The sequence below is a fragment of the Sesamum indicum genome, linkage group LG1 (assembly GCF_000512975.1).
Source record: "Sesamum indicum cultivar Zhongzhi No. 13 linkage group LG1, S_indicum_v1.0, whole genome shotgun sequence".
Classification (NCBI taxonomy): Eukaryota; Viridiplantae; Streptophyta; class Magnoliopsida; order Lamiales; family Pedaliaceae; genus Sesamum; species Sesamum indicum.
In genome coordinates, this window is record NC_026145.1 from 4,659,713 (window position 1) to 4,686,372 (window position 26,660).

The following is a 26,660-nucleotide window of genomic DNA, read 5'->3' on the forward strand; positions in this document are numbered from 1 at the left end:
AGTATAATACATTCCGGCTGTGTACATTTAACCCTTTCAAAATCTTGGTTTCACTTTGAGCTTCCAAGTAGGAAACCTGATGTCTTAAAATTCTTATACAGGATATTTTAAACACTTTGTAAACTTACCCCAAAACCGTCGAAAGTACATAAGCAATACATAAAAGGAAAGATATTTTTGGGATGAGGCCCCTGACAAGGATGGAATGGACTGCTTATTATTGAAAGGATTGGTCGATAAATTTATTGGACAAACACATAAATACGTATTCTGGTTACCTCTTAAAGTTGAAGGTCCCAGACAGCATTCATTTGTCAAAATCATCTCAATGATATAAGCACAGCTGGACAGGTCCTTCAAATTCTGCTCTCCACAACCACATTCATTAATTTTACGTTCCATCTTGGGGAACTATTCAGAAATAATATTAAAAGTTTTAGCAATATTATGTACCTTTACAGTATCACATAACTTTAATTATTTCAAGAAAATATGATAACATTATCTTATCTCAGCAAAGCTTTTGACATTTTAAAAGGGTAAATTACAACTAACGGTAATGGAGTGTGTTATAATATAAGGGTTAACTACAATTAGATCCCTTTACAAAAATATAATTATATTTTTTCCTAAAAGGATTATGAAATTACATTTACACCCCATTAAAAAAGAATTATTTCGACTTGACTCCCGTCTAGTTATGATTTGGATGAAAAATGTTGATTTAGAAAAGAATTTCTAATATTGTCTCAAATTTTTAATTTTGTCTACCATTTAATATTCTTATGTATATTTTTGTACTTATAAAAATATAAATATAATATATATATATATATATATATATAACATCACTATATTTTTACCTTTACAACTACAAAATTATTATATGAGAACATTGAATAAAGGGCTAAAACTGAAAATTTATGTAATTTTTTTTTTACGACAATATTTTTCATCTAAACCCTAATGAAATTGGACACGTGTAAACAGTGAATTTTCAAACAAGATGTAAGTATGACTTCATAACTTCTTTAGGAGGAAGTGTAATTTTATATTTTTTGAGGAAGTCTAACTGTATATAACCCTAATTATAAATATCTTCTCGTTATTATTAATCTCATTGATGTTTGATAAAATTATAATCTTTGGACGGAGGCCTGAAAATTTTCAGTTTGTTCTTACTGGTATTTTATATTAAAAAAATTGACAAATTGTAAAAAAAAAATGACGATTTGAAATTTTCATCTTGTCCTTCTAGTCTATAAAAAATTCTAAAAATTTTTAAAGAATAAGTAAATTTGAAATTCATAGTCTAAAAGGGAATTCTGTTACTTCACCACAAAATGAATGAAAACTTAACAAACACTAGTGAAATGAGTTAGTTGTTGAATAAATGTTAAAATCAAAGATATTTATTATTTTTTAAATAACGAGAAAGTATTTATTATTATATTCGTTCAAGGGAGTTTGTGCTTAATTAGAAACCATGCTCGCAATTTTGGTTGATCTATTAATTCTTTACTTTTTAATTCCTTAAATTGGGACAAAGAATCTCCAAACAATCTACACATGTAAAATATTCTGAATGTTTGTATGTATCCTTACAGAACTGCAAATTCAGTGTGTTATATCTTACTTTTATTTATTTTACTCTAGAGAACTCCTCCCCCGACATTATTTTCATCAACTTGTAGTAATAAGCCCGCCAAAGAAGACTGCTCAATAAATTTGGAGAGTACGTGAAAGAGACCGTAAATATGTGAGATCAGTCCGCTCGCAACTGTTATATAAAACACAATGAATCCTCTAGCTCGAGACATCTAGTTTCATCTTGAAACAGCTCAATCCATAATCAAATATGTCCATAATTCCAGTTCTCTTTCTTGTTTGTATCCTCATCTTGCAACTGTCATCAGCAAATGCAAAAGATCTTTCCTTAGAAACATATATTGTACATGTTGATGTACCAGATAGTCAGCTTCTGTCTGAACAATCCCAAGATCTAGAGAGCTGGTATGGATCGTTCTTGCCGACGACACCAGCGAGCTCAACAGAAACACCCCGGATGGTTTATTCCTACCGCAATGCGTTTTCAGGGTTCGCGGCTAGGTTAACATCCGAGGAAGTGAAAGCAATGCAAGGAAAGAAGGGATTTATATCTGCTAGGCCACAGCAGGTATTGCAGTTGCACACGACTCACACGCCTAATTTCCTCGGTTTACACCAAAATGCAGGACTTTGGAAAGACTCCAACTATGGGAAAGGCATAGTTATTGGGATTTTGGACACTGGAATATTTCCTGATCATCCTTCTTTCAGTGATGAAGGGATGCCTCCCCCACCAGCTAAATGGAAGGGGGCGTGCGAATTCAATTTCACAGCCTGCAATAAGAAGATCATCGGAGCAAGACACTTCGAAACAGGAGATGGAACTCCTCGAGATCACGAAGGCCATGGCACTCATGCAGCAAGCACGGCTGCAGGTAATTTCGTGAGAGGCGCCAATGTATTTGGCAATGCCAATGGCACAGCGGTTGGCATAGCGCCTCTCGCTCACTTGGCCATCTACAAAGTCTGCTCACTTGACTGCCTGGAGAGTGACATATTGGCGGCAATAGATACAGCCATTGAAGACGGGGTGGATATCCTGTCAATCTCCTTTGGTGGTTATCCCAGGGAATTTCACGACGACAACATCGCACTCGGTGCATTTAGCGCAATGCAGAAGGGAATTTTTGTGAGCTGCTCTGCTGGAAATAACGGACCTTATACTCTTTCGTTATCGAATGAAGCCCCCTGGATTCTCACTGTTGGTGCTAGCACAATTGACAGAACCTTAAGGGCAACTGCCGTGCTAGGCAGCAAACTAGAACTCAATGGTGAATCCGCATTTCAGCCCAAGGCTTTGCCCCAGGCACAACTGCCCCTTGTTTACCCTGGAATCATCGGGAGTGATTTTTCCTCGAACTATTGCGATCAGGAGTCATTGAATAGAACTGGTGTAGAAGGAAAGATAGTTTTATGTTACATTGACAAGAGAACTACCAAAATTGAACAGGGACGCAAGGTGAAAGACGCAGGTGGCGCCGGCATGATCCTCATGAACTTCGAGGAAGAGGGCTTTACTACATCTGCAGACGCTCATGTTATTCCTGCTACCAACATCAACTACGAAAACGGACAAAAGATCATGGCCTACATGAACTCAACATCTGCTCCAACAGCAGCAATTGTGTTCAAAGGAACTATAATTGGCGATAAAAGAGCTCCAACAGTGGCCTCATTTTCTTCCAGGGGCCCCGGCTTTATTAGAAGTGGAATTGTCAAACCAGATATTATAGGCCCTGGTGTCAACATTCTTGCAGCATGGCCTAATTCTGTCGAAAACAAAACAAATTCAAGAAACACGTTCAACTTAATTTCTGGCACTTCAGTGTCATGCCCTCACCTGAGTGGGGTAGCAGCACTGATCAAGAGTGCGCACCCTGGTTGGTCTCCGGCTGCCATCAAATCAGCTATAATGACTACTGCCGATACAGTCAATCTTAAAAACCAGCCGATACAGGACGAGAAGCATCTCCCTGCTGATATTTTCGCCGCAGGTGCAGGCCATGTCAATGCTGCAAAGGCGAGCGATCCAGGTCTCATTTATGACATTGAGCCTCAAGACTACATCGCATACTTGTGCGGCATGAACTAAACGAGCCGCGAGGTAACCAAAATCTTTCTAAGAAAAGTGAATTGCTCGGAAGTAACCCTGATTCCTGGAGGGCAGCTGAATTATCCTTCATTTGCTGTCAGGTTTGGATCATCTGATCAGACATTTACAAGGACAGTGACAAATGTTGGGGAGGATAATTCGAGTTACACCGTTGAGGTTGTCTCACCACAAGGCTTAAATACGACAGTGAATCCACGGACGCTTAATTTCTCAAAGGTGAACCAGAAGTTGACATATGAAGTCAGTTTTAGTGTACCAGTAAATGGTGGTGATGTTAGTGTTTTACAGGGATATGTTGTCTGGAAATCGGCTAAGCATTCAGTGAGGAGTCCAGTTGTTGCATATTACTTTTGAGGGGGGTATAAAGCAATTTAACCCCATGTTATCAAAAAAATCAAAAAAACCCGTGATAAATAAATTAATAAAAAATTTCCTTGTGAAAAAAATAAATAGACAAAATACCCCTTTAAGATTGAATTTGTGGTACACGCACCAATAATATGCGGATTTTTCTTTTTTGTCATGTAAAATACAAAAATTGTCCTTATTTATCAACGGTTGGGTATTACTTTACATGAATCAATGGTCTATATTTAAGTAATACAAATGAAACACCCAAATTTGTCAAACTAATATCAAACAATTTAGATTTTATTTTAACAAATTTATGGTTTTATTTTAATTTGATCAAAATGAGTGGCTCGGATCCTATTTAGTTTGAATCAACGGTTTAGATTTAAGATTTGTATTATATAATATATAAATATCAAATTACAATTATATATATGTAATATATATATATATACAATTAAATGGAATATATATCTATCTATACAAGCAGTGGCTCGAGCTCGATTTGCAGGAATTCAGCTCGAGCTCGAACTCGAGCTGGATATGACGAGTTCAAGCTTGAGCTTAGTAATTTTTTATTTTATTTTTATTATTTATTTATTTATTTTATTATTATTATTAGATTAAATTATGGGATGGAATAATCAAATTTTTATATAAATTTATAAGTAACAAAATAGATTGCATAATGTATACTATGTTATAAATATACCAAAATATAGTATGAAATTTTAATTTATTGTTATAAATATAAACTACTAATTAGTTTCGTAGTAATATAATTAGTAAAATATACCAAAAAAGATTCATACTGAACAATTCAAAAATTATAGAAAAGTATCCAATATATGAAATAATGAAATCGAAATACATAAAAAATATTTTATAGTTGAGATTAATATGTGTTCACAATCTGCAATAAATTTATATATTTATAAATATTAGTATTACATTGATGTAACTATCATCATACATTGTTGAACAACATGAGTTAATCGAGATCATCAAAATTCAGATCAAACTGTTAGATGTGATTAAACTTACAGAAAAATACATTTGATAAAGTTTTAGACTTATTGGATATACAGATGTCGAGAGATCGTACTCGGAACATAAAAGTAATCATTCAAGACAGTGTATTGTTGAATCAGACCATGTGATTTTAAATCATACCGTCTGATATGATCTAATGGACACAGTCTTATATATATAAATTTGGTATGAATCGAGTATTCGAATTTTAAGATATCGTAATTATTGTTTGAACTTCTTTATCTCATTATATATATATAATAAAATAATAATTAAAATAATTAAAATTATTCAACCATCATTATTGATGAGGGGGTTTTTGCCACTAGACAAATATGCCCCTCACACCGATTAAGAAATAGGCATTAATTAAGGATATATTATGGAAGGATTTCAAGATCCCGCCAAATGCTCTTGTGGAGAGATTTACGGTAGCTATGATAATAATTAAGCTATGATTCGGGACGTAACTTAAGCTCGACGCCTGAACATTAGCATTTACCAAATGCATCTTACGTGGGCATATAAAAGCTACAAACGGAGTTCATGAGAAGGTAATGTTACTTTGTGTCCCAGATACATATTTCTCTGTCTAAATATTTTTGGCCTAAGAACTAACTTGAGCGTCGGAGAGCCTACGTCGGGAACATACCCGACTGGCTTAACCGTTCCTTGTGTTCTCAGGGGTCGCTGTTCGAGGGACCAGGTCGGATCGCGAGTCAAGGTATCGACCATCGATTGGATTCGCATAAGAATTCCCTTGCACGTCCATTTGGCGCCGTCTATGGGAAAGATTATGAGAACATGGAAGGAGAATCAGGGAGGAACATTCTTGGGCTGGACACCACGATGGGGACTGCAGAACCCATAGTTCAACTCACAAAAATGGAACTACAACAACTGATGGAAGAAGCTGGGAGAAAGGCCATTGTGGCGTATGAACGTAGAACCACTACATCGATTGAAAGAGAAGGAGCTAGGAAGAAGCTGTTCGGAGAAAAGGAACAGGACAAAGCATCCGGGGCCAGTAGAAGGGACAGAAGTAAGCGTCAACCCTTAGAGGTGGGTTCGACTAGCCGAGGCAGGAGCCAAGCCAGGGGACGGCGATCTCACGTGCAGAGGTCGACGGTGTATCGAGACAGATTGCCAAACTGGGAAAACAAATTGACGAGCTTAAGAAGAGGGGAGAAATAGTATCCGAACACCGGAATTCACCCTTCTGTAACCAAATCCTGACAGAAACTGTGGCTCCAAACTTCAGAATGTCGGACCTGCCGAAATATGATGGAATGAAAGATCCAGCAGAACACCTCGCGGCATTCGATATGGTGATGAACCTATACGGGCAGTCGGGCCCCATTACTGCTAAACTATTTGTTACGACCTTGACAGGTAAGGCCTAGGAGTGGTTCACAAACTTGCCGCCAGGAAGCCTAGAATCCCACGAACAGCTCGTGCAGAAGTTTTCTTTCCATTTTGCTAGTAAAAGGAAGCAGAAACGATCACCAACGCATCTATTCACCATAAGGCAACAGGATGATGAGCCACTGAAGAGTTTCATGGGACGTTTCAATATGAAACGTTGGAGGTACCAGACTTACGAATAGACATGATGGTCAACATCCTAATCCACGGATTGAAGAAAGGCGCATTCGCTTCTGCGTTAGCTCACGATCCTCCATCTGATGTTGAGCAGCTTATGAACATGGTGCAGAAGTATATAGACGAGGAGGAAATGAACGCTATGAAGGATGGTGAATGGAGAGTCGAGTCTGGAAGGGATTGAGGACGCTACGATAAGGATGATAAACGATCAAAACCTGAACGAAACAAAGAGCCCCATTATCAACAGAAGTACAATAAATACACGCCACTCAACACCACGAGGGCGAGGGCATTGCTCATGGTGGAAAGAAAGGATGTACTCAGATGGCCGAAACCCACGAGGGTCACCCCTGCCAAGAAATATTCGAGCAAGTACTGTAGATTCCATCGTGAACGGGAACATGACACCGAGGAATGCTACCAGCTTAAAGATGAGATTGAGCAATTAGTTCGCCAAGGGTACTTCAAGGACCAGATATCAAAGAGTTACCCTAGCAAAGGTCGACACAGTAGATCCCGGAGCCCAGTGAGGCGAGCAGAGGGAGGAGTCGTTACAGGGCAGAATACCCGAGAGAACGCGCCTGTGAAAGACATTATACACATGATAGCGGGAGGATCGGAGATGGGGTATTCAAATAGAGCAAGGAAGAAAGCTAAACGGAGGATAGACACAATGATGAGCAAGCAGGTCATGAATATATCGAATGAGTTAGAGATCAGTTTTGGTGCACAGGATCTAAAAGAAAAAATCGGGGATGGCAATGATCCTATGGTGATCAAAATGGATATAGCCAATTTCACTGTCCATAAGGTTTTGGTTGACAATGGAAGTTCTGCTGACATTATCCTCAAGGAAGTCTTAATCAAAATGGGCTTAGGAGATGCCAGATTGGACGCTGTGAATTCGCCATTGGTGGGCTTCGGAGGCAATGAAGTGGATTCGTTGGGAACAATCGAATTGCCCGTTTCCCTTGGAGATGAACCAAGAAGAAGGACTCTTACGGTAAAGTTTCTCGTGGTCAACACCCCTTTTGCTTATAATGTTATTTTGGGTAGACCTGGCTTGAACATTTTCAGGGCCATTGTATCCACGTATCACTTAAAAATGAAATTCCCTACACATGCCGGAGTTGGAGAGGTCGCATGCGACCAGTGGGAGGCCAGGCGATGCTACAACCTCTCTGTAAAAAAGGATGCGACGGATAAAAAGAGGAAACTGGGTGAAACTTTAATCGAGAAGGAGGACAGGATAGAACCGATCGATGGACACTGGGAGATCGAGTTGGTGCAAGGCGACCCATCCAAGACGACAAAGATTGGGGCAAGGTTGGAGAAAAAATTTGAATTGTTTGCGTCGTAATGCGGATATGTTTGCCTGGAGTCCTTCCGACTTCAAAGGTATCAATCCTGAAGTCATCGTGCACCGACTGAATTTAGACCCAAAGGCGCAACCCATCCAGCAAAGAAAAAGAGCGTTCGGGTCTGAAAAGAATCGTATCATTTAAGAGGAAGTGGATAAACTGTTAAAAGCGGGATATATCTCCGAGGTCCATTATACGGACTGGTTATCAAATGTGGTGGTGGTGCCAAAGGTGTCTGGGAAATGGAGGATGTGTACTGATTTTACAAATTTAAACAAGGCGTGCCCCAAAGATCCGTTTCCATTACCAAGGATCGACCAGTTGGTAGATGGACCGCAGGGTACGAGCTATTTTCGATGATGGATGCCTACCAGGGCTACCACCAGATCCGCATGGCTAAGGAAGATCGCACAAAGACATCATTCGTGACTGAACAAGGTATATTCTGTTATAACGTAATGCCGTTTGGCCTGAAAAATGCAGGTGCTACGTACCAGAGGCTCGTTAACAGAATGTTCAGGGAACAAATCGGGACAACAATGGAGGTCTACGTTGACGACATGTTGGTTAAAAGCTGACACTCGGAGGAACACTTGCATGACCTCGAAACTAGCTTTGCCATCATGCGAACATACGGGATGAAGCTCAACCCAACTAAATGTACGTTTGGGGTCGGAGGAGGCAAGTTCTTGGGCTCCATGGTAAGCAGTCGAGGAATAGAAGCCAATCCAGAGAAGATCAAAGCAATCCTCGAGTTAAAGTCACCTGGCTCAATAAAAGACGTCCAAAAACTAACGGGTAAGATCGCATCCCTTAACCGATTTATTTCTAAGTCCGCGGATAGAAATTTACCCTTCTTTAAAGTGTTGAGAAAGCCTAAAGATTTTCAATGGACAAGCGACTGTGAGTATGCTTTCAACCAACTTAAGGATTATCTAAGGACGCCACCGTTACTGGCAAACCGTCGACCTGGAGATATTTTATATTTATACTTGGCAGTGTCTGAACATGCCGTAAGTTCGGTTCTGATGAGGGAGGAAAATAGAGTCCAAAACCCGGTGTACTACGTCAACAAGATGTTGCAAGGGGCGGAGTTGAGGTATAGCATAGTTGAAAAGTTTGTTCTTGCTCTAGTAACCACGGCCCGGAGATTACGACCGTATTTTCAATCACATAAGATCATCGTATTAACGAACCAACCGCTCAAACGCATTCTATCGCGACCAGAGGTCTCGGGGAGATTGGTGAAATGGGCTATAGAATTGGGCGAACACGACATAGAGTATCATGCCAGAAATTCGGAGAAGGCTCAGGTGCTTGGTGATTTTGTAATAGAGCTAACAAACGTACCAACTCCGGATGTCGAACCGTGGATGTTACACGTAGACGGATCGTCGAACGCCAGCAACGATGGAGCAGGGATCCTGATACAAGGGCCCGGAGAGGTCGAGATAAAGGTCGCAACAAGACTTTCGTTCCATGCCACCAATAATGAAGCCGAGTACGAGGCATTAATTCTAGGATTAGAGCTGGCTCATGCGGTAGGGGCAAGAGCCTTAGAAGTGTACACTGACTCACAGTTGGTAGCGATGCAAATTGAAGGGAATTACGAAGCAAAGGAGCGAACAATGTCAAATTACCTGAAGAAGTCAAAGTCTTTGATCGAGCGTTTCGACAGATGTACTGTCCAGCAGATACCGAGAGGAGAAAACGACAGAGCCGATTCACTTTCCAAATTTGGAGCCTCATTATCACGGATAAAGAACCGCAACATCACAGTAATGGTGAAGGATAGACCTGCGATCGCCGAGGTAGACGTGCATACTGTGGATCAACCTTGTACGTAGAAGGACGAGCTGACGCTCTATCTCAGAGAAGGGATTCTACCCGAAAACCCTTCACATGCAAAAAATTTAAGATTGAAAGCCACCAGATTCACGATGATCGAGTCCGAATTATACAAGAGGACAGCAGAGGGACCCCTGTTGAAATGCTTGAATCACGAGCAAGCGGAATATGTTCTGAAGGAGATACACGAAGGTAGTTGCGGCAACCATTCAGGTGCTAGGTTGTTGGCTCAAAAGGTCGCACGTCAACCTTAATGAAGGACGCAAAGAAACTAGTACAAAGATGCTAAAGCTGTCAGAAATTTTCCGCTCGGATACATTCTCCAGCTACACCAATGGAACCGGTGCAGGTCGCTTGCCCATTCGATGAATGGGGGATCGATATACTAGGGCCTTTTCCACCTGCAAAGGCACAAAAGAAATTTATTATACTCACAGTCGAATACTTCTCTACGTGGGTTGAAGCCGAAGCGGTAGCCAAAATATCGGAGAAGGGGATGATCGATTTTATTTGGAAAGACATTATCTATCGATTTGGAATCCCCAGAATTATCATATCAGATAATGGCACGCAATTCCAGGGGAAGAAAATTACGAGCTGGCTGAAGGAGTTGAAAGTTCAACAAAATTTTACATCGGTAGGCCATCCTCAGTCAAACGATCAGATAGAAGTAACCAACAGGACCATACTCCAACACTTAAAAACCCGGAGTAAGTTGAAAGGATCATGGGACGAAGAATTACCGGGGGTATTATGGGCATACAGAACGACCCCGAGGTCGTCTACAGGTGAGAGTCCTTTTTGTTTAGTTTATGGTTCTAAAGCAATTATTCCTGCAGAAATTGGCGAGGAAACTCAACGGATTGCAAGTTACGACCCTATGACTAACGACCAGGCACGCGCTTTCGATTTGATTGTGATAGAAGAAAAAAGGGACACCGCACATGCAAAGATACTCCACCATAAAAGCTTGATGATGAGGAGGTACAACAAAAGACTTCGACCTAGGGAGTTCCAACTAGGGGATCTGGTCCTTAAAAAAGTTGAAGTTTCCAAGCATGTGGGGAAGCTGGATCCTGAATGGGAGGGCCCTTTCAAGGTAATCGAAATACGGAGAAAGGGGGCATACATACTGCAAGACGCCCAAGGACAGAACCTCAAACGACCATGGAACATACGGAACCTGAGGAAATTCTATGCATAAACGTAAGCCTGAAAAAGGCTAAGTACCAGTAGTGCGATCATAGGTGCCTGAAAAAGGCCAAATAATGTATGAAATTCTATACAGTGACTGTACCCCCTAATAGCCTGAGAAAGGCTCAATGAGCTTTATCAAATAAAATGATCGCATTCATTTGAACGATCAGACCTGAAAAAGGCTTTTAAAACGATCGCATTTACCTAAACACTCGGGCCTGAAAAAGGCTTTATCAAATAAAGCGATCGTAGTTACTTGAGCACTTGGACCTGAAAAAGGCTTAATGAAAAGGCTATAATTGTCCAGAGCAAAGATACATTCAACACCATGTTCGATCTCTAAAGATCCACGATCGAGAAATAGGATGTTCAAATTAAAATTACATGTTTTCAATATCAGCTAGCAGCGAAGCGAATTCGTCCTCTTTGGGCGGAGAAGCCGGTTTCCCTGGGAATGGCTGCATGCTGCCATCAAGGCTGGGGTCGAGCTTGGCAATGTCAAAATCAGGCAAAAAACCCTTCAGGGTAGAAACTTGAGCTTTGCATCTGTCAAAACCTTGTACCAGATAATCTGCAGCCCTAATCTCTAAAGCAGTGCCAAAAGACGGGGCTTTGATAAAGTCACGAGCACCCGAGAGCCGGGCTTCATGAATTCGAGCAGTGAACTCGTCAGAATTCAAGAACTTTGCTCGTCCTTCAACCTTCCCGGCCACATGTCCAGCCGTAAAATCGGCCTCTCTCCCCGACTCGTTGGCCTTAGAAACTTCGGAAGCCATTTTCTCCTCCAACTCTTTGATGCGAGCTTCCAGAACGGCACGTTGGGTCTCCAAGTTCTCTGCTCGTGCGATGACCACCCCGATCTTGAGTCGCATATCGCTATTGTGACGCTCAGTGACAAGCTGGTTCCTTCGAAACCCAGCACACTTCAAGGAAAGCCCGCGCACAAGATTGGCAGCCTGGATACCCTCGCATTAGAAAAGGTGATTCAACTACAAAGGAAATAAAGAGAATAGATTACCTGGACAAGCGAGTGGGCTGCATGCTCTTCCAGTCGAGTAAAAGGACTCTGTAGCAAGGCTGCCTGGTCACGAGGTAAGCAAGCTGCATTGTATAACTCCCACGACACCTACCCGGAGTGTGAACCGAGAACAGTGCTGTTAGGAGACACCATCCAATTAGGGACCAGTCTCTCTTCAACTTGAGGCATAAGATGATTCAGGGCACGGAGATCTTCACGAGCTCTCCTCCAGCAATCGGAAATGTCATTCAACATCTCCATACCTCTGCGATCCTCAAGCGCAGCCGACACAAAATGACCCAGAGCTAAGGATTGGGAACGGCTCCTCGTGTTAGGCCCCATCGGACTCTTGCCCCTCTTCCGCCTCCGGGTCAGCAAACCACCCGAATTAGATTCATCTGTGCGAGATTGGTTGGGCGAAGTGGGTACAGGCTGGTTCAGAGGACGAGTATGAGAACGGGTGTCCTCGCTCCCTATATCGATCGGCGGGCTACGGGGTCGGGAACCTTGTGGAGCCATGGAGCTTTCAACAGGTCGAGGCGAGGAGGGAGGGGGCCCCCCCAGCCGATGATCGTGTCCGATTAGCTCGGATTCGCTGGGCAAGGCGAGCTTGACCTACCATGTCGTCTGCAAAACATAGGGTTAAGAAAATATTCGATCTTGAAAGAACATGGGCAAAAGAATAAAGTCAGTCAAAGAGCCCTCAACTGGGATAGGTGCAGGAGAAAGATGCGCGAACTTGAGAACTTCCTCTACCAAAAGCCTCTTCGGGTCATACCGGTTAGAAGAGAGGCTCCTAATCTGATCACCTTCTAACCCCCCCCCTTCGACTAAAGGTTTCGATTTCTCTAGGACCCATTCACAGCAAAAGGGCCATCCCCGGCCGGGGGGAGGACGAACAAAGATGAACCTTTTCTTCCACGGGCCTACGTTTGAAGTTAAGGGGGCCAAATATCTACATTATTTACGGGCGGATAAGTAGTAGAAACCATTATCTGCCGACCTAGCGGAGGTCGTGAACGAGTACAAAGACCAGAAGTTATCAAAGCTGGGTTCGTACCGGTAAACCCTCATTAGGACGATAAAAATGATTATATGACGCATCGAATTTGGCGAGAGTTGCATAGGGCACAACTCAAGGCGCCTGAGGATTTTAGAAACGTAAGGAGCAAGGGGTAGTCTCAAGCCCGCATCAAAATGATTCAAAGAAAATGAACAAAAACCGCGAGGAGGGCGATGCATACGGTCAGCAGAGTTAGGAACTAAAACTTCATAACTATGAGGGATGTGGTATTTTTCCTTTATCGTATCAACCTGTTGCCTTACGGTGCTAACTATGTTTTCCCAAGGCCTATCACTAGAATTAGCGTCGGGGGCGCTATCGGAATCCGATTCTATTCACCCACCGCGGCGCGGCCTAGACTGTAACCTAGCCTTAGATGGACCTTCTTGGGGCATACTGTGTTCAATCCTACAGGTAAGAGTAGCAGAAATAGAACGAGAATCAGAGTTTGAGTTGGGGAGCATTGTACCTGGAAATGTAGAAGAAGCGAAGCTTGAGCGGCGGGATGGCTGAAGGCGATGGCTTGGGGAAGACGATACCAGTAAGAAATATTTTGAATCGCGCCCATATATATGTGGGCTTTACACAGTAAAAAAGCTAGCCACTCCCGCAAAGGCACGTGGCATTAGGCGTTTAAAAAGGCTGCCCCAGCGACACGTGGACCACCAATATCGAGGTAATTAATGCCCTGAAAGACATCTATTTGATTTCTGCACGCTACTCAACCGTCGCGTCCAGAACTAAGGGGGCAAATGATGAGGGGGTTTTTGTCACTAGACAAATATGCCCCTCACACCGATTAAGCAATAGGCATTAATTAAGGATATCTTATGGAAGGATTTCAAGATCCCGCCAAATGCTCTTGTGGAGAGATTTACGGTGGCTATGATAATAATTAAGCTATGATTCGGGACGTAACTTAAGCTCGACGCCTGAACATTAGCATTTACCAAATGCATCTTACGTGGGCATATAAAAGCTACAAACGGAGTTCATGAGAAGGTAATGTTACTTTGTGTCCTAGATACATATTTCTCTGTCTAAATATTTTTGGCCTAAGAACTGACTTGAGCGTCGGAGAGCATATGTCGGGAACATACCCGACTGGCTTAACCGTTCCTTGTGTTCTCAGGGGTCGCTGTTCGAGGGACCAAGTCGGATCGCGAGTCGAGGTATCGACCATCGATTGGATTCGATAAGAATTCCCTTGCACGTTCAATTATTATTATTAATATCATAATTTTTAGATTAATTCATAGGGATCACTAATCGACATAAATTTATAAGTAAAAAAATAGATTGAATAATGCATAGCATGTTTCTTGATATAAATATAAAACTCAAAAATTGATAAAGAAAATCATAAGTGAATTATCTGTCAATTAAAAAAAGTATAACACAGTACAAATATATATTCAAATATGACATAAAATTTATGTGTCATAATAAATAATATTTTTAATTATAAAAAATATTATAATTTACTAAATTATGGATTAAATTTATTTTTGTATAAAAATTAAATATATAAATAAAAGTATCATGATTTATTATTATCCAATATAAAATGCATGGAATTGATAATAATTATAATATATGGTCAATTTTGACTATAAATTTAATAAAGTATTGAATATGAAATTAAAAATATAAAAATTTTAAAAATAAAAAAAGCTCGCGAGTTGATGAGCAGAGAGGATTGAGCTCGAGCTCAAAATCGAGCCGACTCGCAGAGCGGCTCGACTCGTCTGTCACCTCTAATCTATACTATTATAAAGAGAAGAGGTGTTAAACATACAAAATGGTAATTTTTATACCACTACACTAAATTATATTTTTCACCAAATTACCCCTAAAACTTACACCACTAGCTAAGTGGATTGGAAGTTATTTCCATGTAGCCATGCCACAAGACCAACGACTCTTCAACCGTCCTCCTCCACATCTCTCTATATCTATACTTATATATATATATAAAAAAACAAAGCTATTTATACTCACAAATGACGGTTAGTGATACCACCGTATCAATTCTCTGTTATTCCAGAAATGGACTTCAACTGATAAGATAACTAGCATAATCAACTTTTCAAGTTTTAATTTGTTAGTTTTTTTTCTTTCATTGTTCGTTTTTAAGATGGTGTGTTGATTTCTATATTCTACTCTTATTTATAATATATATCATAAAGTACGAAACATAATTTATTATATTTAAGCAGGGACTGTGTGCCACAATAACTAGTTATTATAAAAAAAAAAGGAGTGTTTTAAATACAAAGTCGTAGTTTTTATACCACTAGATAATATTTTTGTCCAAATTACCCCTAAAACTTACACCACTAGCTAAGTGGATTGAAAGTTATTTCCATGTAGCCATGCCACAAGACCCGCGACTCTTGAACCTCCCTCCCCCACATCTATCTATACTATTTCTAAAAAGAAACCCTCTTTATGTTTATACTGGAAGTGTTCTTTTTACTTTTTACAAATTTACCCTTAACTTTTATATAATTCCCTTATCTTTTTCTTTCATCAAAATGAATTAACTTAATTGTAAAAAGTATAAATGAGAATGTACTTCATTTTTAACTGCTCTCTTACCAAACTATCGAACTAATTAATGTACCCTTTCATTAAATTAATTAAGAGTGAATAACAATTTATCCCCCTGTGATATTAAAAATGAGCAATGATCCTGCCGAAAATGACGATCGAGGATGATGATCGTGATCATCCTGAACACCTTGATCACCTTAAGCTTTTCAATCGGATCTATAACTTGAAACACGAAAGGTTAGGACAGTCGGGGTCATCCCCGACAAAGACACTCCAACGCCCAAGTTAGGATTGTGATTTTACTGAGAAATAAGCCGTGAATGATGAATAAGAACTTTGGTGTATTAAAATGACATTACCTCTCAACCGTTCAGACCCAACATTTTTAAGCTAATTCTGACTGTATATGGTAAGTACGCTCATTATGATCCTTGGCTTCCCTTTTATAGATCAAACGTCTCTATCTTGATTTGTGCTCGCTGATTATAAGGTTAGCATACTTCCTTAACTTGGGGCGTGAACCCAGTTAATAGATTTCTTTCCTTTCCTGAAGAAATCGTTATATCTTTCCTCAAAATTACTCATTTACCCCTACTGAGGGTTATATTTGTCTTTTCAGTAATTTTACCATTATGATTAGCCCCCCACTTCGGCATGTGTGATTCATCAAACTTGCTGAAGTCGAAACGTCCTTTCACACTGAACACTCGCTTCAAACCAGGCGATGCCATGTGTAGAGCTAATATGTTCATCTCGAGCTTCGTGCTGCCACGCGTCATTCATCGAGTGACCTTTTTCTTCTATGTTTTTCTACTCCTGCCCACTATATATGGGGACTCCATTCAAATAACAATCTACTCTTGCTGCTTTATTCTAAGGATCGCATCTTTTTCCTCTCGACCTCGACTTTTGCTGCTCGACCTCGGTTACTCCAATCCAGGGCTGCGTCTTCCCTTGGCCTCATATGTGGCCCAAATTCTTACCAAGTTAAAGTTGTGTCGGATGTAGCTCTCTCCCAACTCCATTCGCCACATCATCCTTTTTATTATAATCATGAGAGTTCACCGTTTTTATTATAATCATGATCATCCTGAACACCTTGATCACCTTAAGCTTTTCGATCGGATCTATAAACCTGAAACACGAAAGGTTAGGACGGTCGGGGTCGTCACCAACAAAGACACTCCAACGCCCAAGTTAGGATTGTGATTTTACTGAGAAATAAGCCATGAATAATGAATAAGAGCTTTGGTGTATAAAAATGACATTACCTCTCAACCGTTTAGACCCAACATTTATAAGCTAATTCTGACTGTATATGGTAAGTACGCTCATTATGACTTTTGGCTTCCCTTTTATAGATTAAATGTTTCTATCTTGATTTGTGCCTGCTGATTATAAGGCGAGCATACTTCCTTAACTTGGGGCGTGAACCCAGTTAAAGGATTTCTTTCCTTTCCCAAAGAAATCGCCATATCTTTTCTCAGAATTACTCATTTACCCCTAATGAGGGTTATTTTTATCTTTACAGTAATTTTAAAGTTATCAAGCACATTACCCCATATGAAGAAAAATATAGCAATTTATCCGCTGTACTTTTAAAATAAAGCAATTTACCTTCTTATACAGGGAGGTAAATTGCTTCATTTTGAAAATCATAGGGGGGTAAATTGTTGTATTTTAAAAAAATACAGAAGACAAATCGCTATTTACTTTTTCGTAACGGGATAATTTGCTCATTTGCAATATCATAATGAGGTTGCTTGCATTTTCCCAATTAATTAAACTATAAAACAAAAAAAGTGTGTAAAACCCACACAACCCACGTCTCTTCCTCTTCTCCCCTCTCTCCCACACACACAAGCCCACGTCTGTAAAGTCTTCCTTTTTCCTCTTTCTTTCTCTGTCTCTCTTTCAGACTCTCAATCCAAATTTTCACTCAACAAAACACATAATTATAAACCATATTGTAGTTCTGATTTTTATTTTTACTTTTTTCTGACAGCGATTTCAATGAGCCATCTAAGCGCAGGAGTGAAAGAAAGATTATAGAGGACGGCATTGTAGAATACCTGGCTAAGAAGGCTCACAATAAAGTTCCTATTTGCCCCGATTTTATTACAAGTTATGCGTGAAGGCTATGCTTTCTATTCCGCATCGCATCCTTACGTTTTTTACCCTATGATATGATAGGCTATGAAAGTTGCCAAGAAATGGGTGAATAGCAATTTACCCATTTATCATATTAAAAATGAGTATATTATCCCTTTATTGAATAAAATATAGTAATTTACCTCCATATATTTTTTAAAATGAAGCAATTTACCTCCTTATACAGGAAGATAAATTACTTTATTTTAAAAATCATAAGGGGATAAGTTATTGTATTTTAAAAAGTATAGAGAGGTAAATTGCTATTTATTTTTTTATAAGGCAGTAATTTGCTTATTTACGATATCACAAGGGGTTGTTTGCCTTTTCCTCCAAAAAATTGAAGTGGCGGGCATGTCTTAGATATTTTAATGATTGAAATCCCTTTGGTGATTCTAATCTTAATGAAAAGTGAGTCTGAATTTCTGCATTTATTTCATTGACAACTGATGTTATTCTTTGAGAGCTTTTGGCTAAATTTATTTGCAGTATCTTTATGGCAATTAGTTTGAACTTTGCATCAAAAAGATTATTTCTATGAAGTCGCCCTGTAAGTTGTGACATATCTAATTAGTTTGGAACTGAATGACATCAACGTCTACATGTATAAGGTTGAATTTTGAATTTGGCAAATGTGAATATACGCCAATGTGACTGTCAGTTGGAATTTTTGAAGTCTATGAGTATACTCTTTTACTTTCTTTTGCTCCACGTTTATTCTATTTTTTTTCCTGGACTAAACTACTTTTGGAAGATACTTATAACACTAAATAAAATACATAGTCAACTTTGTGAATTAAATGTATATGTATGTATCATGGAAAACCTAAATGTCTACTTATGCTCTGATCATATTGCAGTGGCGAAGTTATTTTTCTTGCTTCTCGGAAAATTTGATTTTTCTTTTTGAGTTAGAAAACATTATGGATCCATTGAATAATAATCTTATAATCACTACAAAAAAAAAAAGGGTTTATTGGCATGAATTTTGGGACGACTCGACGTCCCATTTCATTTTGCGACAGCATCTACAATGATTTTGGAATGAAATGGTGTTCGTCTGAAAATACTCCGTTGAAAAATATTTCGGACGATTTGTCGAAGCCATCCCACAATTTCGAATGGAATTGGGATTATTTGGGACGGCATTTGGGACAAACTTTGAGGGGTGTTTGCTTTTTTTATTTGGGACGGAATAGGGGCCAAGGTGTAAACGAGTCGAGCTAAACCTTTTCTGGCTCGAGCTCGATTTTGAATTTTCTGACTCGAGCTCGAGCTCGACTCCTATATGCGGAGCTCGAGCTCGACTTCTATATGCTGAGCTCGAGCTCGAGCTGACGAACTTGAGCTTGAGCTCAAGCTGATTTTTTATTTTTTTTGTTTTTTTTTTGTTTATTATTATTATTATTATATTAAATTATTGGAATCACCAATTTTTTACATAAATTTTTTAAGTAATAAAATAGATTGTATAATGCATCCTATTTTATTATTATTATTATTATTAGATTACATAATGGGAATCACCAATGTTTACATAAATTTATAAATAATAAAATAGATTGTATAATGTATACTATATTATAAATATACCAAAATATAATATAAAATTTTAATTTATTGTTATAAATATAAACTACTGATTAGTTTAGTAGTAATATAATTAGTAAAATGTACACAAAAAAAATCATACTAAACAGTTTAAAATTATAGAAAATTATCAATTATTTGAAATAATGCAATTGAAGTACATAAAAATATTTTATAATTGAGATTAATATATGTTCACAATTTGTAGTAAATTTGTATAAATATAAATATTAGTATTACATTGATGTAACTATCATCTTACATTGTTGAACAACATGAGTTAATCGGACCATCAAATTTTAGATCAGACCGTTAGATATGATCAAACGAATAGAAAAATATATAAGGTAAAGTTTTAGACTTATTGGATATACGGATGTCAAGGTGTATCGTAGAATCAGGCCATGTGATTTTAAATCATACAATCTGATATGATCTAATAGACACGATCTTATATATATTTAAATTTGATGTGAATCGAATGTCCGGATTTTAAGATATTGTAATTGTTTATTAAACTTTTTGATCTCATTATATATATAATAAAATAATTATTAAAATAATTAAAATTTTAACCATCACTTTTATTATCATTATCATTATTTTTAAATTACTTCATAGGAATCACTAAAGTTTGACATAAATTTATAAATAATAAAATAGATTGCATATTGCATAGTATGTATCCTGCTATAAATATAAAATTCAAAAATAGAAATCATAAGTGAATTACTTATCAATTTAAAACAGTATAACGTAATACAAATATATATTAAAATATAACATAAAGTTTATATATGTCATATTAATTAATAATTTTAATTACAAAAATATTATAATTTACTAAGTTGTTGATTAAATTTATTTTTGTATAAAGATTAAATGTAGAAATAAAAGTACCATAATTTATTATTATCCAAAATAAAATGTATGATATTGATTAATAATTATAATATATGGTCAATTTTGATTGTAAAATTGATCAAATATTAAATCTAAAATTAAATATATAAAAAATTCAAAAATAAAAATATATATAAAAGAATAGAAAAGGCTTAACAGAAACAATTGAGCTCGAGCTCGAGTCGAGCTTAAAAGCGAGCTGGCTCGCGAGACCTCGACTCATCTGCCACCCCTAGGACGGAATGTCGTCCCAAATAGATTTTGGGACGAATAATCAAACTATAAGTTTGGGACAGACTTACGGACGATTTGGGACGTAAGTTTTAAATTAGATGTATTATTTTTTGAACGGTTTTTGGGACAACGTTTAGGACGTGTTTTCCTATTTTTAGTTAAGTTTTTATTTGGGACGGAATGTCGTCCCAAATTCCATCCTTATTTTTACTTAATTTGTTTTTGTTTTTATATATTTTGTTAGGCAAAATTATACTGTATAGAATTTATAATTGATGACAATATTTTACTTACGAAAGAAATGAAAAACCAACCAAAATAACTTAAATCCAATGTATTGTTCAAAATTTGAATTTCAAAACAAAAACATTAAAATTTAATCCCTAATCTAATGTCTAGGGCGAATACTGGTCGGTTGACTAAGAGTTTGCAGTTTTATCGTCATGTTGTTGCGTTGACTCCTCAGCTGGGGCATTAGCAGCTAGTGGCTTATCGGGGTGCAACTTCTGGACTCCCATCTTGTTGAAGAGCATGCCCAACATAAGTTCTGGCGGCGAGGCGGCACTGATTGTCGATGCTCTGCGGTATTTGATCCACGGGTGAGCGGCATCTGATGTGAGAAGGGTCGCTCTGCAACAACCTAAGAATTGCAAAAAAATTAATTTGAAATTACATTAAGTTTTTGCCCCAAATCGAAAAAAAAATTGTCCTAAAGTGCATCCCAAATTTAATTTTTGGTGGGTTAGCATTTTAAAAATCTAAAAGTTTTGGACTGGGTTTGATAGCGCTTGTGTTGTGGGACGACCCTTCTCAAAACTCCAGGTGATACGATCATTCCCTCCAAGGATCGGCGACAGTGCTTGTGTAATCTCTAAGCACTCAATGTCAATGATGATGGGCCAGTGCCATTGCCCCTCCCTAATAACACTACTCAGCTTCGTTCAGCCTGGTAGCTCAAGAAGGTCCGGTCCATGCGTAGTCGAAGCATCTTCCTCCAGCCCCACAATCCCCCACGATTAGTAATAGTCTAAACGGAGGTATCCCGTAACCTCCCGTGGTTTTATCTTTTTAAGGTTTCCATCCATAATAATGTGGTGAAGAAGTTACCACTACCTAGTGTGGTCTCATGAGTAGTGGTACATTTGGACTATAGGCAAGCTGCACCATTATTATAAACAAAAGAACACACTCAATGTTTCCCTGTCTTACGAGTCGTGGGAGGGTGACAATTGATGCGTGATTTGATCGATGGGTTGAGCCCAACACTAAACAAATATTAAGCCCATAAATGGAGTTGGATCGAAATAGCATTTCAATTTGTCTAGGTCTTTCATCCATGCCAATAACATGAGGAAGCTACCGCTATCCAAATATGGTCTCACGAGGTGTGGCACATTTAGAATAGCAGGCAAGCTACAGTATTGTTATGAACAAAGGAATACGCTCGTTGTTTCTCTGTCTCACGAGTCATGGGGGGAAACAATTGATATGATTTGGTTGATGGGTCGGGCCTAATGTCGAGTAGCATGATTCACTTGGAGTCTCGGAATCATGTGAAGCGGTGACGGAGAATATCTTGGGAATCTCCTGGGATAAGAATAGTATAGGATACCTCCCATGAGGATTTCGCCATGTGAATTGTTAAAGCGGGGCATGACAAATTGGATCCCAAGCCCACTTGAGAGTGGTGGGATTTCGTAGAAATAGTGGGAGGGGTTAATGACTAAAGGACCGAGTCTTAATTCAACTAAATATTGCTATAATCTATTTGTTGTTTCTTTGCATTTAGAATGCATGTCTAGGATACGATTTTCCAATTTTCTTTATTTTGAGATTCAGTTAAATGAAACACTATCGATTAAAATTAACTATGAAAATCGGAGGATTGTCCTCGACTTTCAAACCTAGACTTATGTCATGAAAAAGCCACTTCCATCGGACTTGCGAAAGGAAGTCTTTGCTTAAGGAGCGCTGGCGTTTGGGATTAAGGCATAAGGACAATCGCAAGGTCCGCAATGTCATACCTATTTCTGTCACTCATGAGCAGTATGACAGGCTGGACGTTCTTGGTTCAATAAATGCTTCACATAGTTCAACTTTATGCGGCATCGAACCGGCATATTGGATATACCATGACGGAAGCGTTTTTTAAGCTGAGATGACTAAGGATCATCTGTACATAAACATGGGGTTGAGATGCTATCCCTTGTGGATGAGCTCGACAATCTCAATGTTGATCTCGAAAGGAGATGTACATTGACGTGATTCTTCAGATCCCTTCATCCCTCTTTCGACCTATTTGTCATAAACTCTAAATGAGCTTGAGAAGATCATTTCATGAGTTGATATAATAGTTGAACCAATACGAGGCAACGATTGAAGACTCTGCGCCGTCGGTATTGGATTTGGGGGCTTCAACCTTAAAAGTGTAAGGCAGGGGAGCCCGACTTCTAATGAGAAAGAAGGATGAAGCAAAGTCAGCCGCTGCAAGCTCTTTGAGCACTCCTATGGCCTCGATGGGTGAGGGTAAAAGACAAAAATAGAATAATGGTTTAGCAGTGTTTGCATGAAATTGCCAAAGGGTATTAGAAGAGGGAGTATCGTGAACTCCCTTTCACCCAACTATGGCATTTATTGAGCAAACATGATTACTGTTCTTATTCCCGAGTGTTGGACACTTACACTCAAAATGCATTTCTTCAAAAGGTTTGTAGAAATGAAAAGGAATAGAACGCTAAGTCAAGTAGTCTTAAAGCTAAGGAATGGTTGGGCCATTACTGAAAAGGCAATAAGACTAAGTAAACTTAGCTGTTAATATTCATGTTGAAATAGTATATAATTATGTAACCCAGCGTGATTAGTAAAAGATTCTTTTGAGTCTGCTGAGTTATTTAATTGTCGTACTGCATAATTGGATTATGCATGCTCAAAACAAATGACAGATGGTCAAGAATACAACTTACAGAGAATGACGTGCATGAGCTAGGCCATATCCATCTAGTTAGGATAAGTTGGTTTGTGGAATCAAAGAATCTAGCAATAGATGATTTGAGCTTACTAACTTATGAACCCTTTCTGAGAAGGAAGAAAGCCATGAAAGCACTTTGTTGGACAAAGAATGCTTGTCAAAAAGCAATCTATTGGATTGGATCTAAAATAGACATCTATAAGTTACTAAATACGCAAATACTAGTTGAGGGTTCACAAGTCTAAGGGCTTCTGGGAAGTTCAGAGAAATTAGACTTGAAGTGGAGAACCAAACTGGATATGGAGACAAACCATTCGATGGGATTGAGGTGGTGCGTATTTAATAGGAGTTCTTGAAGCATTCAAAATGAGAATGGAATTCTCATTTAGTGAAATTCCTCTGGAAGAGATAATGTTGAACTATCTTTGGTAAGGAAGAAATCAAGACCTTGATTGGACATGGTTCCATCGGTACTTCACTAAATCAGTTGGGGCTATTTGGATGTGGACTATCAAAAAATCGTCCAGTTGTAAAACGTGGCATTTTCTTAAGTCGTAATTCGGACACCCTATTTGATATGGATTGGCAAATCGGTGTCCTACAAAAAAGTCTTGAGTATGAGGAAAATGGTCCTGCATACGTCAAAGGACTAGTGGGGGGAAAGTTAGATTCAGAATTCGATTTATACAGGTTCATTATGGAATAAAGCAAACATCACTTGTAATCGAAACTTTAACTGACCATGTCTTAGTTCTCCAAAGGATGATCAGAAAACTCTAGTTACCTGAGACGTACGATTTTTAAAATTAGACAAGGAGAAGCGATGTAGGACATCGATTTGGATAAATGGCTTGGAGCTGTAAAATCCGCTATGGAGTTTAAACTGGATTTGAATGTCCCACATACTTGTTTTGACAAGATAATGAGGTACATGACTTGGTCAAGAACAAGGTAGAAGGTAAGTGGGAGCTCAATTGTGTACCAAGTGTTTTAGATATTAAACATCTTTGATCATTGTGAATGATAGAAAGATGTTCTAAAAGTCTAAAACACGAAAGTTATTTATAAAATTCTCCATAATAGGAACTGGATTCCTATCTAGGGATAAGCTGTCCAAGATCCAGTTGGACTTATTATTTAATATAGAGTTATTGGGCTCATATATTTAATTGAATTAATTATACGATGGACTTAATTAAGTGGGCTTCAATTATTTGGGCCTTGTATTTTAATTAATTAAAATCGGCCCAAGCCCATAATTAAATTGGTGAAAATTGTTAGAAAAAAAAATTATTGACCAACAAATTCACTTTTGGAAAGTGCCATGTTAGTCATCCTTTATTTGGAATAAAAGATTTTATTACCTTATGTATGGTTAAATAAACCTAGACATGTTTTAATGCATCCATTCAAGGTATATATATATATGTGTGTGTGTGTGTGTGTATTAGTCATTTGGAATGACTAATGAATGAATACACAATACTAAAAAGAATAACTTTCTACACACTCTCCACCATTCAGCCGACCCCCTCTTGACTGCAGACTTGGCGTGTGTTTTTCGTTCTAGTTTTCTTCTAGCAAAGAGAATTGACGGATCCCAATTCCGTGTGGTGTGGACGCAACATTAGAGGGCTTCTACGTTGAAGCTTTGTGTGAACAGATCAAAATAAATGTGGTTCGAAATAAATCAGAGAAAGGTAATTCTTGATTTACGTTTTTGTTCCTCTTGTTTTCATTTTACTTATAGCCCCATTAACTTTATTATCTTTTAATTTTATTAACTACATCTAATGCCGGGAACTCCAAGGGTACACCCCTTGGAATTATGATTTCATTGCGATTTCGTTTTAATTTACGTAATTTATTTTAAACGCTTTCGCTTGTGCGTTCTCGGGCCGATCCACTCGCACCTCCCGGTGTCCTTTCACCAATTTCTGCATATTTTCTATAACATAATATTTTTTGCTGATTTAATTTTGAAAAAAATTGGATTCTATTTAGAATCAAATTGCTTTAATTAATTTGGTTTATTTGCGTGCATAGGATGCACGAGGTTTAATTATTAATTTAGTTTATTTGTGTGCACTGGATACACAAGATTTAATTCATTAATTTGGTTTAATTGCGTAAATTGGATGCACGAGGCTTAATCATCCATTTGAGTTGTAAATTTTAAGATTATTGTTTACTACATATAATTGTTCGTCGTGATATTGGATATCCCTATATTTTTTGGGATATTTATTTTCTTATCTAGCATGATTAATTATTATTATGTGCTAGAATGAATGTGAATGGATGGTTATGGACCCCTGACTGCATGTATGTCTTTTAATTTTTGTTGGGTGGGCCCGTGTGCCCTTGTGTTTTTATCTTCTCACTCTTCCTCATTTTTAGCCTTAAAATAATAAAGCTTGCTATCTCCATCCTAATGTACTCCTTGACTTCTGATCGAGGTTTCTTTTAAATTATAATGAGAGTAGTATCGGACAATTTTGGTGAGATTTTTATTTTAAGCAAGTCCATGGAGAAGAAGACCCACGAAGGAGGAGGTCTACGGAGAAGGTGGCCCATGGAGATATCACAAAGCCTATCTATATGTTGATGGATAATATTTCTTTGTAATAGCATAGGGCCACCTTAGACAGACCATAGGTTCACTGTGTGCTCAATGGGTCACATAGGTTGGGCTCGTGATCATCCAACAAGGGTATGCTAGGTTTCATTGCATTCGATGCATTTGCTTAATGCTTTAATATATGATATTCATGCATGCAATGTTTATATGTGATGGGGTCTCGGTCAAACAACTCATAATTAACTCTCACTTAGTTGAACCAAGTTGAATTGTTAGGAGCCCAAAATGGACTTGGATCAAAATTGTTTCATCTGTCAAATATTTCCATCCACAATAATGTGGTGAGGAAGCTGCCACTACCTAAGTGTAATCTCACGAGTCATGGCACATTTGGACTAGAGGCAAATTGGGCCATTATTGTAAATAAAGGAACACGCTCAATGTTTTCCTATCTCACGAGTCGTGGGGGCCGATGGTTGAG

General features: G+C 38.4%; 2 protein-coding genes across 2 annotated transcripts; both read left to right on the forward strand.

Moving 5' to 3' along the window:
* LOC105157063 (subtilisin-like protease SBT1.4) lies at nucleotides 1,775-4,122 on the forward strand. The gene has a single exon (XM_020692963.1). The coding sequence runs from the start codon at nucleotides 1,859-1,861 to the stop codon at nucleotides 3,698-3,700; it is 1,842 nt and encodes a 613-aa protein (XP_020548622.1). The 5' UTR covers nucleotides 1,775-1,858; the 3' UTR covers nucleotides 3,701-4,122.
* Nucleotides 7,008-8,069, forward strand: LOC110012129. The gene has a single exon (XM_020694558.1). It carries the CDS (start codon nucleotides 7,008-7,010, stop codon nucleotides 8,067-8,069), a length of 1,062 nt encoding a protein of 353 aa, XP_020550217.1.